The sequence below is a fragment of the Urocampus carinirostris genome, chromosome 13 (assembly GCF_059441175.1).
Source record: "Urocampus carinirostris isolate Australia breed hairy pipefish chromosome 13, RoL_Ucar_1.0, whole genome shotgun sequence".
In the NCBI taxonomy this organism is placed as follows: Eukaryota; Metazoa; Chordata; class Actinopteri; order Syngnathiformes; family Syngnathidae; genus Urocampus; species Urocampus carinirostris.
The window spans coordinates 38,190,810-38,202,895 of NC_142361.1; the positions used below are offsets into that span (position 1 = coordinate 38,190,810).

The 12,086-nt window shown below is 43.6% G+C and overlaps 2 protein-coding genes across 2 annotated transcripts in view; both read right to left on the reverse strand.

Annotated features, from left to right (window-relative positions):
* Positions 1-856, reverse strand: part of wdr11 (WD repeat domain 11) — a 38,560-nt gene extending 37,704 nt beyond the window's left edge. Inside the window, exon 1 of the mRNA XM_088351231.1 lies at positions 550-856. Within this exon, the coding sequence (XP_088207357.1) occupies positions 550-635 (86 nt within the window). The 5' untranslated portion in view covers positions 636-856. The remainder of the gene's footprint in view (positions 1-549) is intronic.
* Positions 857-1,917: 1,061 nt separating this feature from the next.
* The window catches only part of ninl (ninein-like), a 40,892-nt gene continuing 30,723 nt past the window's right edge, over positions 1,918-12,086 (reverse strand). Inside the window, exons 20-28 of the mRNA XM_088350802.1 lie at positions 11,997-12,066; positions 11,506-11,622; positions 10,077-10,160; positions 7,975-8,070; positions 7,829-7,903; positions 5,261-5,344; positions 5,047-5,181; positions 2,286-2,399; positions 1,918-2,209 (exon numbers count right to left, since the gene is read on the reverse strand). Of these exons, the coding sequence (XP_088206928.1) occupies positions 2,039-2,209; positions 2,286-2,399; positions 5,047-5,181; positions 5,261-5,344; positions 7,829-7,903; positions 7,975-8,070; positions 10,077-10,160; positions 11,506-11,622; positions 11,997-12,066 (946 nt within the window). The 3' untranslated portion in view covers positions 1,918-2,038. The remainder of the gene's footprint in view (positions 2,210-2,285; positions 2,400-5,046; positions 5,182-5,260; positions 5,345-7,828; positions 7,904-7,974; positions 8,071-10,076; positions 10,161-11,505; positions 11,623-11,996; positions 12,067-12,086) is intronic.

Consider the following 12,086-nt stretch of genomic DNA (forward strand, 5'->3'; position numbering starts at 1 on the left):
CCTGCGATTGGCTGGCGACCAGTTGAGGGTGTCCCCTGCCCACTGCCCGATGATTGCTGGGATGGGCTCCAGCACCCCCGCGACCCTACTGAGGATAAGCGGTGCAGCTAATGAGATGAGATGAGACTTCAAGGTGAAACATTCCGAATTAATGAGTTAAGTGAGTTTATAGTTCCAATTTGTATTCGTTTAAGATGTATCTATGAATGGCGATTGTTACCATAGTATTGTAAGACAAGCAAAAATAGTTTTTTTTTGACTGGAGGGGAGAAAAGGTCTTGTCACTTATTAAATTTATCAACAAGGAAGTCTTGTTCAATCCATTAGGCCAGGAAGATGCTTGTCACATCACATGACACCATCGAGATGCACTCCAGCCTAAAACTTATATTAAACACTTGTAAATACACAAATGGAACAACAATTAATAAACATGCAAGCAGACAGAAAAGTCAATTCATTCAAATGTTACATTTAGCAAAACGATGTAGAGAAAGATGTAAACACAGTTAGCCATGCACTGTTAGCAATACAATCAGCAGGACTTACCAATCTACTGCGGTCTTATTCTGCAAATTAAGAGTGCCAGTCAACGTCCGAGCCGCAAGTTTGATGTTAACAGTGTATGGAATCATAATGAATGACCACTACTGGCACGTCATTTACGGTTGCGGGTTCGAAAGCCGTGACAGTGGCGAAGATTCCGGGCTGGGAAATGTTTTGGATGAGAACCGGAAGTGAGGAAAAAACACCGTGTGGGGGAAAAAAAAATCCACGTTTTAAACATTCCTCATGACAAATTCGAACTCATTTTATCCGTCCAAAAGAAAATATTGATTCTTATTGTCGAAATTATATTTTGTGGAATTAGAATTAATCTTCATTGCTTGGTTATGTTTAAGACGAGAAGCGGAAGTAGGAGTGTGGTTGAAAATGGCGCCGTGGGGGAACAAATCTCCTCTTTGCAAAGGTTCCTTGTGACCAATTCAAACTCATGCAGCCTGCCCGTATGATGGAGGAGCAATTTTGTGAAATTTAATTTTTTAAAATTCGATTTTATAAAAATACTATTAATGTTCACTGCCTGCACAAAAAAATGCTGACTGGTAAACGTTTTAAATGAGAACAAGAGGAGGAGCATCTTCAAAAATAGCGCTGTCCGGTCAATTCTCAAACGTTCCTCAATACGTTTTAGAACAGGGGTGTCAAACTCATTTGAACTCGGGGGCCACACGATAAAACAAACATTCTGTCAGGGGCCGGACTAGTAGATAAAAGAGAAAGAAAAAGAGATAAAGAAATAAGAGAAAGAGGGTGAGAAAGGAGAGAGGGTGGGACAAAGAAGGAAAAAGAGAGAGGGAGAAACAAAGGAGATAAAAAGTCGTGAGAGGAAGAAAGAAATCCAAAGAGAAATAGAAAGACAGAAGGAGAGAAAAGAGAAAAGAAAGCACAAAGGGTAGGAAGAGAGAAAGAGAAAAGAGAGAAAAGGAAAAAAATAAGTTAAAAAAACACAGAGAGAGAGAGACAAAGAACAACAAAGGAAGAGAAAAAGAGACACAGAGAGTGAAAGAGACAGAGACAGACAGTGGGAGAAAAGGGGTGGAAAAGAGAGAGAGAGAGAGAGAAATAAATACAAGTACAGTGTCTTTGTTCGAGGCACCTGGCTTTGGCAACATAAGGTTGACATATTTCAACCTGCAGCTTGTTTTTCTCTTGCGCTTCTCTGAGTGTTGTCTCGCGGGCCGGATTCAATCCCCTAGCGGGCCAGATGTGGCCCGCGGGCCGCCTCTTTGACACCTGTGTTTTAGAACCTGCCCTACTGCTTTGGAGGGGAAAAACAGATTTCAATGACGTAATTCATGAACTCTGTATTAATCCGAATTTTGTGTGTTGATTAACACTGAAACATTTAACATATTTTTGTAAACAAACAGCATTTATTGGGACATGATAATCAAAAAGACACTAAAACATATTGATCGTGTAATGTAAAAAAAATAAAAATCCTCTTTGTGACATGGCAAAAGTAGTCTAGCGTCTATGCACGTAGCGCAGCCGGGACGACTTCGGCAAGTAGCCGGTTGAGGGCGCCGACCTTCTCTTGCAGCAGCGTTTTATCCTGGCGAGTCTGCTCCAGCGTCTTCAGCAGTTGCGTGTTTTCTACGTAGAGCTCCTTCAGCACGCCGCCCGACTGGACGTTCTTGGTCACCTGCGGGCGCCATTGGACAATTTCAGCCACCCGGCGCTAGTTTTGGTATCGGCTTTTCAAAAACCGTGCCACTGACCTGCTGTCGGAGCTGCTGAATCTTCTGGTGCAGGACGGCGCGTGATGCCTTCAGCTTGACTTCTAGCTCTTGCACTTTCTGGTCTGCTGCTGCTGTCGCCTTTTCGTGCTGCTCCTGAACATAAAAGAACAAGGTCAGGGAGCTCTGACCAGTGTTCCCTCTAAGCTGCGCGCGTGCGTAATTGCGCACTGCTCGCACAAGAAAATCTAGCCAGCGCACAAAAATGAGGGCTCAAAATTACAAATTAAGAAGCGACTTACGTCAAAGTTACATTGCATGAAGGTAAAAATACACGGGTTCCCCTGACGTTGTGTCCCAAATGCGGTATTTTGAAGTCAAGTCGAAGTAGCACAAAGTTGAGCAAAGTTAGTAGAGTTTGTCGAGAACCGGCTTCTTCGGCCCGGCTCACTAAAAGGAACCGGCTCTTTCGGGTCCTAAACGGCTCTTCAGGTTTTTTTTGCTTCTCTAATCCCAACATGACCAAATATGATGTCAAATGATGCACAAAATGACTTAAAGGAAGAGGGGAATAGAACAAAAAAGAAAAAAATACCAAAATGAAAAAGTAGTTAAAAGCTGAGGAAAAAAAGAACATTGGCTCTGATCATCACGTGTGACACGATTTGCATCATGCAAAATGGAATACTCAAGCCCTGGCATATGACATGAATCCATTCAAAGGTGTGGATTGCAAAGTGAAATTTCTGTAGAGCAAGATATAGTTTTACTTCTCCCTTTAGCATTGTTGCATTGTTTGGAACTCACAGCAAGTGAACACTGTACAAAAAATACAGTGTATTGTCACAGGCTAGCTAGTCTATAAGAAGATCATAATTTTTAATGATGAGAAAGGCATTGTGGGATGGAGTTCATCAATAGCATTTCATTTTTTTCATATACTGTGACAAAAACTAATAGCAGACCAGTATTTTGTATGGTGTCAACCAATGGCAAACAGGCATTGATAAATTCATTATGTTAATATGGAAAAAATTCAAAGGAGATTACATAGGATGCCAGTTCCTTACTTTGACTAATATTGTGCATTGTTGTTTGTCGTTTTAACGATTAAATAATTGTCATAATCGACCAATCATGTTTTTGATCCTTGATTCCAACACCAAGTAGGGCTGATTTGTTTTTTGTAACCCTGTAGATTAATAAAACGAAGCGGCTCGCGGGAGGGTTTTAGGACAGGATGGAATTCTCTTATCTGAAGGCCCCTCTCTTGGTCCTCTGTACAAGTTCAAAATCTATTGACGTCTTCTCTCCTTATTTTGAGCGTCTACTAAAGTTTAAACTCTCTGTCCCTGTGTACCCTGCGACTGGCTGGCAACCAGTTCAGGGTGTCCCCTGCCCACTGACCAAAGATAGCTGGGATGGGCTCCAGCACCCCCGTGACCCTACTGGGGATAAGCGGTGCAGATAATGGAATACCGGCTCATCTCTGAAAAGCCGGAGGACAATTCACACCAAAAAAACAATGGCAACCAAATTGTGAAGTTGCTGTATCTGAGTCCGGTGGCCTCTCCTGCTACTGGTAACCAAACAAACCAGTACAATTTGTTTCATGTAGGGAAGGAAGCCCCAACCAAACAAACAGGCTGCAGAGGAATGGGTGCCACCAGGTTGATCTTGCTCAAGACCAATGTTCCCTCTAATTTTCCTTACGGGTCTGAGCGTTCACACAAAGTCGGTGAGCAACGCTTGAAACAACAGTGAGCAACAGCAATCCCGAGTGTGGCAACTAAGTCATTATCAAACATGTCGAAAACTTGACATCACGTTACATTTTGCTGAGTTTCCGGCAATTCAAAATTATTTTTCTCTTTTGAATGAATTGACTCATGTACTATTGCAAAGGTTGCAAGGCCTACAAACGTCAATTGTTTTTACAATTCTTTCACAAGATTTCTTTTATTCCTGGTATCTTTTGTCACATAATACTAACATTTTTGGGGGCTTATTGAGTCGGTTTGACGATACACAACTGTATTTAATCCCATTTTTTAGTGGAAGTACAATGTTGGCATCAAGATTGACTTGGTATAATTGGAAATTATTTGAATGCAACACAAACTTTTTCTCCTTTTTCCCTGTTTTTTTCTTCTTTTTTTTAATCCTTTTAAAAAATCTCATTGTGTTTATTTTTCACTGGCTGTTACTTTTTTCTTTTTGTTCTCTATTTACTTTTTTCCCTTTGTTTCATTCTTTCTGGCTTTTTTCTGAATTTTTCCTTCACTTTTCTCTTCCTTTTGTCTCTTTTTTTCTCAGCTTTTCACAATTTTTTTATTTTGGTATTTTTTTTCTTTTTTGTTCTATTACCTCCTTCCTTTAAGTCATTTTGTGCACAATCTTACTTAATATTTGATCATATAGGGATGAAAGAAGCAAAAACTACCTGAAGAGCCGTTTAGGATCCGAAAGAGTCAGTTCCTTTTAGTGAGCCGAGCCGAAGAAGCCGGTTCTCGAAAAATTCGTCTCACTTTACTCAACTTCGTTCTACTTCAACCTTGACTTCCAAATACCACATTTAGAACACAACGTCAGGCGAACCCTTGTATTTTTACCTTCATGCACTGTAACTTTGACTTAATTCGCTTAATAAGCAATTTCGAGCCCTGATTTTTGTGAGCTGGCTAGATTTTCTAGTGCGCTGAGAATGTGCGGGCAGTGCACGATTGCGCACGCGCGCAGCTTAGAGGGAACATTGGTCGTAAAGAGGGGGGCGCCGTATCCCAGGGTCTTCTATACAACTCACCTCTTTGAGGCTCATGTGGGCAGAGCTCTGTCGAGCGAAAAGCTGTAACTCCTCCTCCAGCTGCCGACTCCGCCTCTGCTCTTCCTGCAGCTGTGCCAGCAGCTGCTCCGCCTTCTCTCGGAACCCCGCCCCTTCCTGCCGAACCGACGCTGAATTAGCTGGCGTCAGAGAGTTGTTACCGTGGCGACGACAACCACAACAATGGTGGTCCTACCAGCTCAAGTTGCTGCCGGGTTAGCTGCTCTCCCTCCTGGATGTCCTTTATTAATTTCATGTTATTTGACTCGGCCTCTTCTGCCTGGTGCAAAACGGGGAAAGGCATTAACAAACGACATCCAAACGGCGGCGCAGTGGTTAGCGCGTGTGCGGCACAGTTCTAAGGTCTTGGGAACCTCCTGTGTGGGTTCAAATCCAGCTACCTGACTTCCTGTGCGGAGTTTGTATGTTCTCCCCGTGCTTGCGTGGGTTTTCCTCCGGGCACTCCGGTTTCCTCCCACATTCCAAAAAACATGCATTTCAGGTGAATTGGCCGGTCCAAATTGTCCCTAGGTGTGAATGAGCGAGCGAGTTGTCTGTCCCTGTGTCTCTGTGATTGGCTGGCAACCAGTTCAGGGTGTCCCCTGCCTACTGGCCGATGATTGCTGGGATGGGCTCCAGCACCCTGCGACCCTATTGAGGATAAGCGGTGCAGCTAATGAGATGAGATCCAAATATTATCGTTTTTGTGTGACGTTACACGCATACCCGGAAATAGACAGTCACCCTGGTTGGGTCCCACAGCCTCTGGTTGATGTTATCACAAGTCTAAACTGATTTTGTCCAAATACGAGGAATAAGAGGAATGTTTAAGGCGTTGTTTTATTAATGACTTAAAAGTTTATTTCTAAGTACTGTTATGTGGTGAGCGAGGCCAGAACGAGAACTTGAAATGCAGCCTTTGAAGATTGTGGGCTGAAGGATTTTATACATTTGACTATAAAAGATTTTATACGATTGAATACAAGTTACATTTATTGAGTTTAATGCAAGATATTCACTGACTGGGCTGTAGTTCAATGGTTGGTCACGCTGTTCCAAATGTAGATTATTTTGATAACAGGACTCTGACAGAGGACAGCAGGCGATGTTTTGAGAACAAGGCCCTGATGACGTAGAAACGCTCAGTGTTGTTTTGAAATTTCCAGACATTGCGGCGAGGTGGTGGAGCCCACGTGGGGCTTCCCTGGCATGCCCATGGGAGGAGCCGGCACAGCATCTTGTGGAAAGACGTGGGACGAGGAGAGAAGGCTCAAGGACTGGGGAAGGCTCCCCAAAAACTCCGACGACACTAATTCGACTAATTCGGCCATTTTTGATGGAGTACACTTAGTTAAATTGTCAAAGAAATTAAATCTGCCCCCGTGTGAAAATGTCAGCTTTTCTTGTTCATCTTTTCCATCAAGAAACAAGCGCGCATTGTTGGGTGAATGTAGGTTGCGTTAATGGAGTCAGATAACTAATTCGAACAATTTGGTAAACGGTACATTTTAATATTTAATTCCCAACAGCGCCATAAACCCTGGGTGAATAGATTTCTCTGTTTTTTGACCGAAACAAGCTCCAAAAAAAGCCCAGATTGCCCTGAAGGCCTGGCTGAAAAGTGTGCACCCTTATCCGTGAGCAGAGGGCAGAGATAGGCTCCAAACTGACACAATGCAACCCTGGCTCGGGCACCCTGGTTGCCTGGATGTTGATTAGGTGATAGTAGCTATCAATACTCACCCAGACCATAGCTATGTATATTCCAGTGTTCATTTTAGCTGTGAAAAGTGACGGGTCCCAGGGAATCGCATGCTCAAAAATCTATGGGTCCCACCAGAGATCTATGGCTCCCCAAAATTTAGTGTTATCGAAATTGTAAATCGGCGACAAATATATAATATAAATCTATATATTCATTCAGTTTTAATCATCACAGTTAATTGGTAATACAAAGCAGTTATCACTTCAGATTTTTCAGTTCACAATATTGTAAATTATACAAAATAATATTGCTGAAATTTTGGTCTATATATATTCATGCAGTTTTAATCACCACAGTGAATTGGTAATACCAAGCAGTTATCACTTCAAATTTTTCAGTTCATATATTCTTCGTGGTTTGCTTCATTGCTAGTATTATTTTGTTTATTTTCTTTCGTTGAATCATTCGCTTTAACACACGTGTTTTCCTTGCCTTCGCGGTCTTCCGAAGAATTTCTCCGCCGTTTTTTCGCGCCGGAATTATTGCCGTTGTTACCACTTTCTGTGTTATGTTTTGACTTATTACCGACACTGAAGAAATGACCAATTTTGTGTTGATTTGCACCTCATACCAACTGTTTTTTCGGAGGCATACTTCTTTTTCACTCGACAACCGCCACAACAATGACGTCATCTCCAAGCAACGAGATCACGTTTGCCGGGATCGGCGTGAGACCAAAACAACAATCTGCCTGACGAAAAGTTTGGAGTGCGGTAAATCTTTGTTTAAAAAAAAGTAATCGGGTAATAATAACAATTTGGTGTCAAAAACGTTGCGTCCCAGGGACGCACGTTGATTTGACCGAATTCGTCCCCAGTAAAAATGATGCGTCTAGGACGCAGGCAAACGAGAACGCTGATATTCCCATGTAGATTAAGTTTGAGATCCCTGTTGTAAACATACAGGTGTACTAATGTTAGTATAGGAAGCTACCCATCCAGCATGGCCGCCACTATCTAGGTTGCCCAGATGAAAAGGAACTATCTATTGCCTTCTCACCTTCCTTTGCCACTCGTGCAGCTGCCCGTGCAGGTGTGCCACTTCCTGGGCGTGGCTGAGTTTGTCGGCGTCCCTCTGCAAAAGCCCCGCCCACATCATGAGAACACAGTAGGGGTGGCATTTCAATTCCATGTGATGCGACTCACCTTGTTGTAAGTTGGTACAGCGTTTCTCCTTAGCTCCGCCTCCATTGCCTGCTTACTGGCCACTGCCGCACTCAGCTCCGCCTCCGTCTCACTCAGCTGCGGAGCACAACCACATTTGATGTGGAGCTCACTAAAAATCTTCGTGCAAGCGTCCTTTCAGTTACTTTACCACTGTATTTGGTAATTATGAGTGTTTTTGTGAAATAATTCGGCATTTTGTCTGTATTAACTTGCTTTTCCTATTTTGAAGTGCAGTCAGGGTTCACCATTCATTATATTTTCTTTTTTGCATAACAGGGACGTCAAATTCACAGCGCCAAATAAAATTTTTGACTACAAGCCAAGAGCCAGACTGATGAAATGTTTTTAAAATGGCGCGAATCGAACCTACTGAAAATCAGACAAATATATAACAATGATTAGATAATGAAAACTATGTTTTCTTAGACCTCCGTCACTCATCTTGAATTTCAAGATAAGAGAGAAATCTTATATGAAATGAATATTAAATAAAAGACATCTTTTTCTTTAAGCACAATCAGTAGCATATAGTCTCTATTTTAGCAAAAACTGAGTGAAAAACAAAAGAATAATGTACATTTTCCATCATTCACTCATCCATCCATGATCTGCACCGCTTATCGTCAGTAGGGTCACGGGGGTGCTGGAGCCCATCCCAGCTATCTTTGGGCAGTGGGCAGGGGACACCCTGAACTGGTTGACAGCCAATCGCAGGGCACACAGAGACAGACAATTCGCTCACTCATTCACACCTAGGGACAATTCGGACCAGCCGATTAACCTGAGATCCATGTTTTTGGAATGTGGGAGAAAACCGGAGTGCCCAGAGGAAACTCACGCAAGCACGGGGAGAACATGCAAACTTTACATAGGAAAGTTTGATCTCATGACTGTGCCGCACACCCGTTAACCACTGTGCCGCCGTGCTGCACCATCATTCACTCATATATTTAAAAAAAGAAAAGAAATACAATTAAATAGATTGTGCAAATGATGTTAATGATTCCTGGTGTATTAAACAATAATAGTTCAAAATAATCTCAGTGCTATAGAAAACCTTCTTGTGGGCCGCATGAAGCCCTCTGGCCTTGACTTTCATACTTCTGTTGTACACGAAGTAGAATAACAGGGTTTAAGGAGAAATACATTGGCGGCCGATGATCAAGACTGAGGTTAGAAGAACTTGAAAAGCAACCAGAATTTAAGATATTCTCTACATCAGGGGTCGGCAACCTATGACACACGTGCCAGCAGTGGGACGCGAGGGGTTAACCAGTGGCACGCGAGCGCAAGGCAAAATAATAATGATCTTTTTTTTTAATGCGCATTTTTACCTATAATTGATTCATTTTCGCGCTGTGTTGTCTAAAGGCTCTACAGTAGCGCCCCTCTTCCTCTGCTCTGTCGGTGAGTGTGTGTATACGCGGCGCCAAGGAGAGGAGGAGATCCGTGTTTTAACCCTGCCACAGAAACACCGGCGCGCGATAAACGAATGAATCATCACTGCTCCTCTGGCGAAAAAATCTCGTCTTTTCCAGCCAGTGTGGACAGACGAATGGGGCTTTGTGCAAAAAATGACCGTGCTGTTTGTGCATTATGCCTCTAGAGGGTTGTACATCGCACAGCAAGTGTTAAACGTCGTTAGTAGACGAAACACGAACATGAATTCAAGGCACAGACATTAAAACACACTGTGTCCAGGTATGGCAGACAAACACAGACCCTGAAAACCTATGTCACTGCTAAAAACACAAGCTATCACATTGCTCACTGCATAGCAAGCACGGGAAAACATTTATTGATGGCGAATATATTAAAGAAGCATTTGTGTGTGCTTACAGATGAAAGCAGTTTTTGCTACTGGATGGAATGAAACCCCTACCCTCGGACCTTCTGAATCAATTAGGATGCCCCGACATACGAGCCGAGTTCGTGTAGCGACCATGCTCCAATCTTCGCATCGTTAGATTTTTTTTTTTGCAACGTTAGCAATCGACAGATGTTAGCATTAGCGGCAATTTAGCCTCCACTTGAGCATGGAAAGGATGAGAGGACAGAAAAAAAGCCAGTGGCAATCAAACCTTGCGCCGACAGTGGGCGAGCTCCTCGTCCAGCTGCAGCCTCTGCTCCCTCTGTCGCTCTGCTTCCTCTCGCATTTGTCGCACCTGAAGGCAGCAGAAGAAGCCATGGCTTTTATCCTCCCAGATGATTCTTTTCCAGAAATGTGTAATGTATTTTGGGACTGTAAGGCATACCGGATTATAAGTCCTCTGTGAACAATTTATTTCATATATAAGGCGCACCAGACTATAAGGCATGTTAAACTCCATCCATCCATTATCTGTACCTCTTATTCTCAGTAGGGTCGCGGGGGTGCTGGAGCCCATCCCAGCCATCTTTGGGTAGTGGGCAGGGGACACCCTGAGCTAGTTGCCAGCCAGTCGCAGGGCACGCAGGGACAGACAATTCGCTCACTCATTCACACTTAGAGACAATTTGGACCTGACATGCATGTTTTTGGAATGTGGGAGGAAACCGGAGTGCCCGGAGGAAACCCACGCAAGCACGGGGAGAACATGCAAACTCCGCACAGGAAGGTTGGTAGCTGGATTGGAACCCATGACCTCAGAACTGTGCCGCACACGCGCTATGCACCGCGCCGCCGTGCTGCCCCACATTAAACTCAAAGTATAAAAAGAGCCAAGGTTGCATTAAAAAAATCTGATAATGTTGCAGGAAAAAACAAATTCATAGAAGGTAAATGTGATGAAATCTGGTTTTAAAACAAAAATAACTTGATTCGTAGTCACGGTTGCCATGGCGCCCAATTGGCCGCGCCCATGTAGCACCGGCTGCAGCTTGTTGACGGATTGGCTTCCCCACTATATCCTGTCCTGTCAGTCCCCTTTTGTCAGTCCGTCTGCGAACCTCTGCAAGCCTTTTTCCACCCCGAATCCCACCTGTTTTTTGCTCCTGTCTGTTCCCCGGCTTTCGACCTCTTTTGTCCCCGACCACGTCTACTCTCCTTTCCTGGATTACGACTCGCTTCCGACCCCAACCACGTTTTTGCTCTCCTGGCCCGGCTGCTGACCCGTTTTTCCGTTCCCGACACCACCATCGCTCGCCACAGAAGATCCACTTCCGCGAAACTAAATATGAATAAAATGACTCCATTTTGGGCAGGCTTGGGGAGTAACGGAACACACGGAACGGCAAAAATGATGTTGGCAAGCTGTTTGGATTTATTTTCATTTTGTTTCTGTCGCATTTTATGTTGGTTTTGCCGGAGATCAAAGAGATCAAAGCCAGGAGAGAAAGCTTACCACGTGTTGTGAGTCATCATTTTATTCAAATTTAGTTTATTTTGTCTTTTATCAGCATATTTGGTATTGGAGTCATCCAAAAGTCATTGAAAGTAATCCAGTTAAAGTAACCCTACCCAACCCTGGCGGGGGATAGAAACATACGAAAATGAGTCCCTAACTCTCCATCTATTACGTTTCTTCTCACCTGCACCTGGTTTTCATCCTGCCACTCTTGCAGTCGGGCGCTGAGCTCCGCGTTATCGGTGCTCAGATGGGCGTTCCTGCCGCTCAGGCTTACAACTTCCTCTCGGTACGCCGCCATCTTCAGATTCAGATATACTTTATCGTCATTCTTGTACACGTGTATACAGAACGAAATGTCGATACATCTGACCCGTACAGTTTCCTTGAATGTAGATATAAACTAAATGTTGTATTGAGTTGGAGTATTGAAGTACTAATAATATACTAATAATTATAGCTATGAGTATTATACAGTAGTGCAAAGAGTGCAAGAGGAGCAGCTAACCAGATGTGCAAAATGGGCAGTCAGGTAAACAAGTCACTATACAATAACAATAACACTGGCGTACGATAGTGCAGAGGAGGACAGATGTGCAAAGGAGTGGCTAGATGCTTTTCTTGACATGAAAAGCTACTTCAGAGTTGGCAAAAAGGGCGTGGCTGCGTTCTCACCTCTTGTTGCAACCGCTCAACGGCCTGCCTGCCACCATCGCCATGCTGCTCCATCTCCTCCAAGGTCCTCCTGGTAGGAGGAGGACGAAT